The 5,117-nt window shown below is 45.3% G+C and overlaps 1 protein-coding gene across 1 annotated transcript; it reads left to right on the top strand.

Annotated features, from left to right (window-relative positions):
- Positions 1-438: 438 nt before the first annotated feature.
- Positions 439-4,845, top strand: slitrk4 (SLIT and NTRK-like family, member 4). The gene is made up of 2 exons (XM_061233477.1): positions 439-1,221; positions 1,758-4,845. Exon 2 carries the CDS (start codon positions 1,798-1,800, stop codon positions 4,303-4,305), a length of 2,508 nt encoding a protein of 835 aa, XP_061089461.1. The 5' UTR covers positions 439-1,221; positions 1,758-1,797; the 3' UTR covers positions 4,306-4,845.
- The last annotated feature ends 272 nt before the right edge of the window (positions 4,846-5,117 follow it).

Here is a 5,117-nt window from a genome sequence, read left to right as displayed (position 1 = left end):
AAACACTCCAATCATATAACAGAAGCCCAGTCTCACTCGTCAATTGGCAGGTAAGCGGTTTCCTCCTCTCCTCCTCAAGCACACCGTATGATGCTTATCAAATGTTGTAGCACAAAAGGTTAAGCATAACCATTTCGGGAGATAACTTGTACACAGCTGGGTACGCAATTTCTAGAGGCGTCTGGCGCAAAACAGAAAGCACATCTCTCTGCTCAAGGCTTGTTTCCAGGTTTGGAGTGTTCTTTTGGATTACTCTCTCGCTCTCCCTCTCTCGCTCGCTCTCTCCCTCTCCCGCTCTATCTACCCCCCCCCCCCCTCTCTCTCTCTCTCTCTCTCTCTCTCTCTCTCTCTCCATCCCAAGTCGTGTGGGAATCTCAACGCAGCCATAACCCAGAGCACTTTGAAGATAAGCAGCCGGAGTAGAAATTACAAGGCACACTCCCTCGCTTCTGCAAAGCCCCCGATGACAATATTAATAATAGTTCATTTGAACGCAGTTTCTTGATTTCATTGAATGATAGCGAGAGGTATCTGTTTGCTTACTTGCCCGCATCTGACTTAGCTGAATAATTCATTTTCCGCGTCAGTCGCCAGATCTTCCTTTTCTGAACATCAGAGCACGTAGTTTTTTTTTCCTCTTTTTTTTTTTTTTTTTTTCTTGCTCAGACAGCGTGCTGACAATCGTACGAATTGCAGAGCTCGACAGGAGGCGCTTGGCAAGCAGTATGAGCAATTGGGAGGTGAGTAAACACGCATAGGATTGTTTCTGGTAATTGTATCGGGCTCTGCGTCATTTTTTTCTCTCCAATTGTCCAATATAAGTTAAACAAGCCTTCAAGAATTATCGATTGTACGAACTGGTTGTACGAACAGTATCATTTAATTTTTTTTCTTCTTTTTTCCTTCTTGAACTGGAGAATGCCGGAGTTGTTTTGCAGCGTTGCCAGCTGCCTGCCTGTTAGTCCCTGCTGTGTTGTCGCCGGAGTGGATGCAGTCCGTATCTTTAGTGTGTTTCAAACTAAAACGCTTCATGGGGATACAACAACCTTGGGATCCTATCAAATAAGTTCGTTTTCAAGAAGTGAAGTCTGCCTGGAGGACTCTTAAAGGCTGCAATTTGAACCAACGGCTATACGAACGTCTGTGTAGGAATACTGCCGCTCCTCGCACTGCCAATGCTCCTTATCAGTTTAAAAGAAGGCTGGTTTTCTGCCGCTCTGGGTAAGTGTTTTGCCATTTATAATGACCGTGCCTTCGTAATTTCACTCTCATTGTGGTGAAATGTCTTGTATTCTGTTTTAACACTGATGCTATGGCTCGGTTGCGCATTGCTTTCAGCCATCCCGCGACATAGAACGCTAAGGATGCTGGCTTTTCTCTATAAAAAATAACCGGTTTTTGAAATTGTTCTTGTACTAATCAATGGTTTTAGTGTGTATATTGTCAGTAAACCGTGACATTTTCAGTTATAAGCTCCTGCAATTATCATTATTATTATTATTATTATTATTATTACTATTATTATTATTATTATTATTATTATTATTATTATTATTATTATTATTATTGTTATTAATATCATCATTGTTATATCTACGATTTGCATACCACTTGTTTGTTTCCGCCGTGTGTAAAGCCTAACATGTTTTATAACTTACCATTATTGCACATTTAGTCTTATAGTAGCCTATATGTCAGAAATGTTAACCAAAATAGTTTATATGTTGATTGTGTTTTTGTTTGTTTCCCCTTCAAAGGTTGTTAAATGATATACGGGGGATTCTTGTAAAAAGCAAAATGCTGCTGCTTGTTCTGTTGGCTTTTTCCGTGTCCAGTTCGTATGCTAACTCGGATTCTGACCTCTCCGCCGAGACCTGCAGCGCTTGCTCTTGCATGTCCATCGAGAACGTCCTCTATGTGAACTGTGAAAAAATTACGGTGTACAGACCTACCCAGCTCAAACCCCCATCCTCCAGTCTCTACCATCTAAATTTTCAGAACAATCTATTGATTATTTTATATCCCAATTCTTTTCTCAATTTCACACACGCTGTGTCTCTCCAGTTGGGGAACAACAAACTGCAGAACATTGAGGGAGGGGCCTTCTATGGACTCAGTGCTCTGAAACAGTTGCACTTAAACAACAATGAATTAAAAGTGCTCCGAGCAGACACTTTCATAGGAATTGAGAACTTGGAATACCTCCAGGCTGACTACAATTTAATCAAGTTTATTGAACGAGGAGCCTTCAACAAATTGCATAAGTTAAAAGTCCTTATACTGAATGACAATCTCATTCAAAGCCTTCCTGATAACATTTTCCGCTTTGCTTCCCTGACACACTTGGATATAAGAGGCAACAGGATTCAGAAGCTGCCTTACATTGGAGTGTTGGAGCACATCGGGAGAATAGTGGAATTGCAGCTGGATGACAACCCCTGGAATTGTACCTGTGATTTGTTACCCTTAAAGGCCTGGCTGGAAAACATGCCCTATAATATCTTTATTGGAGAGGCGATTTGTGAAACCCCCAGTGATCTGTATGGGAGGCTCCTAAAAGAGACTAACAAACAAGAGCTGTGCCCGATGGGAACGGGCAGTGACTTTGATGTCCGGATGCCACCTTCGCAGCCAGAGAACGGGCAGACGACGTCCAACGTCTCTCCCACGACGACACTGCGACTCATCACCAAAGCCCCCAAAGCAACCAACCCCTCAAAGATATCAGGTATCGTCGCCGGAAAACCGTTCCCTGGGAAAAATCTCAGCCAAATTGTGTCCTATCAGACGAGAGTCCCACCCCTTTCCCCCTGCCCCCTCCCCTGCACCTGTAAAACACACCCCTCTGACTTTGGCATCAGTGTCAGCTGTCAGGAAAGAAACATAGAACATCTGGCAGAGGTAGTACCGAGGCCACCAAACGCAAAGAAACTTCACCTGAGTGGGAATTATATAAGAGATATCAGCCCGGCTGACTTTCAAGGATTCGAAGGTTTAGATTTGTTGCATTTAGGCAGCAATCAAATAGTGACGGTTCAGAAAGGTGTTTTTGCAAATCTGACAAACCTCCGCAGGCTTTATCTAAACGGCAATCAACTGGAGCGCCTTTATCCCGAGATGTTCCTTGGGCTTAGTAACCTCCAGTACTTGTATTTGGAATACAATGCCATAAAGGAGGTTTTAGCCGGCACATTTGACTCAATGCCAAATCTGCAGCTTTTGTATCTGAACAATAACGTGCTGAGGAGCCTCCCAGCCTATATCTTTGTCGGCGTCTCGCTGGCCAGACTGAACCTGAAGAACAATCACTTCATGAGTCTGCCTGTGAGTGGCGTTCTAGACCAGCTCAGATCTCTCACGCAGATCGACCTGGAAGGCAATCCCTGGGAGTGCACATGTGATTTAGTGGCTTTGAAGCTGTGGCTGGAGAAGCTGAGCGATGGTATCGCTGCCAAGGAGGTCAAATGTGCCTCCCCCGTTCAGTTCTCAAACATCGAGCTGCGCCTGCTGAAAAACGAGATCCTGTGCCCCAAACTGGTGGTGAGGCCCCCGTTCATCCTGACCAGCCCCCCCGCCGTGGTCACGTCCATGTCCCCCGGCGGCGTGGGCAAGGCGCCCCCTGGTGGCCCGGTGCCACTCTCCATCATGATCCTCAGCATCCTGGTGGTGCTGATCCTCACCGTCTTCGTGGCGTTCTGCCTGCTGGTCTTCGTGCTGAGGCGGAACAAGAAGCCTGTGGGCCGGCACGAGGGCATGGGGAGCCAGGAGTGCGGCTCCATGCAGCTCCAGCTCCGCAAACACGACCACAAGTCCGGCAAGAAGGACGACCTGGGCGGGGAGACCTTCATCCCCCAGACCATCGAGCACATGAGCAAGAGCCACACCTGCGGGATGAGGGACTCCGAGTCCGGCATGAAGTTCGCCGACTCCCAGCGGCAGAAGATCATCCTGAGAAACAGCGCTGACAAGGACAAAGACTCGTTGCACCCGCTGGACCCCAGGAAGAGGCTGAGCACCATCGATGAGATGGACGAGTTTCTGCCGGGGAGGGAGTCCAACATGTTCATCCAGAACTATTTGGAGAAACAAAAGGACTTCAACAGTATAGGGGTGAGCGGGTTTGAAATCCGCTACCCAGAGAAACCGCAGGACAAAAAAATGAAGAAGTCTCTTATAGGAGGCAACCACAGTAAGATTGTTGTGGAACAACGGAAAAGTGAGTATTTTGAACTCAAAGCAAAGCTTCAAGGAACCCCAGACTATCTGCAAGTGCTAGAGGAACAGACAGCACTGAGTAAAATGTAGGCCACCCAGCATCTTTTCTTTCCCCCCTCAGTGACAAAAGTGCCTTCCAGAAAATCTTAATGACCAATGGTTAACTGGACAAGTGTTTCCAGGGAGCAAATCGACATACGGTTAGTTGCCTCATTTCCTTAGTATTTAGTTGCTCTGTTGCAACGCAACCATTTTTTCAATGTGGTGATGCCATTATTGAATATACTGTAGGAATATTCGACATTGAACTGTACAAGACCTCCCTAAGAAACCGTGTAGTAAGTTGCTGCTATTGAAATTGGTACTTTCAGATTATCATTATTTTTTTAAGAAACCAAAATCATTAGGTTTGAAAACAGTGGTGAGTGTACTGTACCCCTCGTTGAACCCTCCTTCGTTGTTATGTTTTGGGTGGACATACGTGGTGGAGAATTTTGTGTGATCAGACAATACCAAAATGAGAGACTGTGATGTTGGCCTGGAAAAAAGGAATAGAGGTGTGGATCTCCTTATGTTATATACATGTACCTGCTGACTCCATCTGCTGTACAGTTTGGATTAATAGCTTGCCACTGCTGTGGGGCTGGGAGGGTGGGTGGGTGGGGGGGGGGGGGGCTTGCAATTTGTGTATTCATTGGTAATGAGAGGCATGTAAAAACTGAACACCAGTAGATTTTCAATTATACCAGTAAATGTTTATGTAAAGAACCATGTTAATATTGTTTAAATGTGGTTCATCTTGATGTGTTTGGGTGAGACACATGCCAGGACATTCTAAAGCCCAACATAAACAATTGCTTGCCATGTAAGCATACCTTGATTTAATTTTGTAAGTCTACATT

This window comes from Conger conger, chromosome 3 (assembly GCF_963514075.1).
Source record: "Conger conger chromosome 3, fConCon1.1, whole genome shotgun sequence".
Classification (NCBI taxonomy): Eukaryota; Metazoa; Chordata; class Actinopteri; order Anguilliformes; family Congridae; genus Conger; species Conger conger.
Note: the sequence above shows the minus strand (reverse complement) of the source record. Positions and strands in the feature narration are given on the sequence as shown.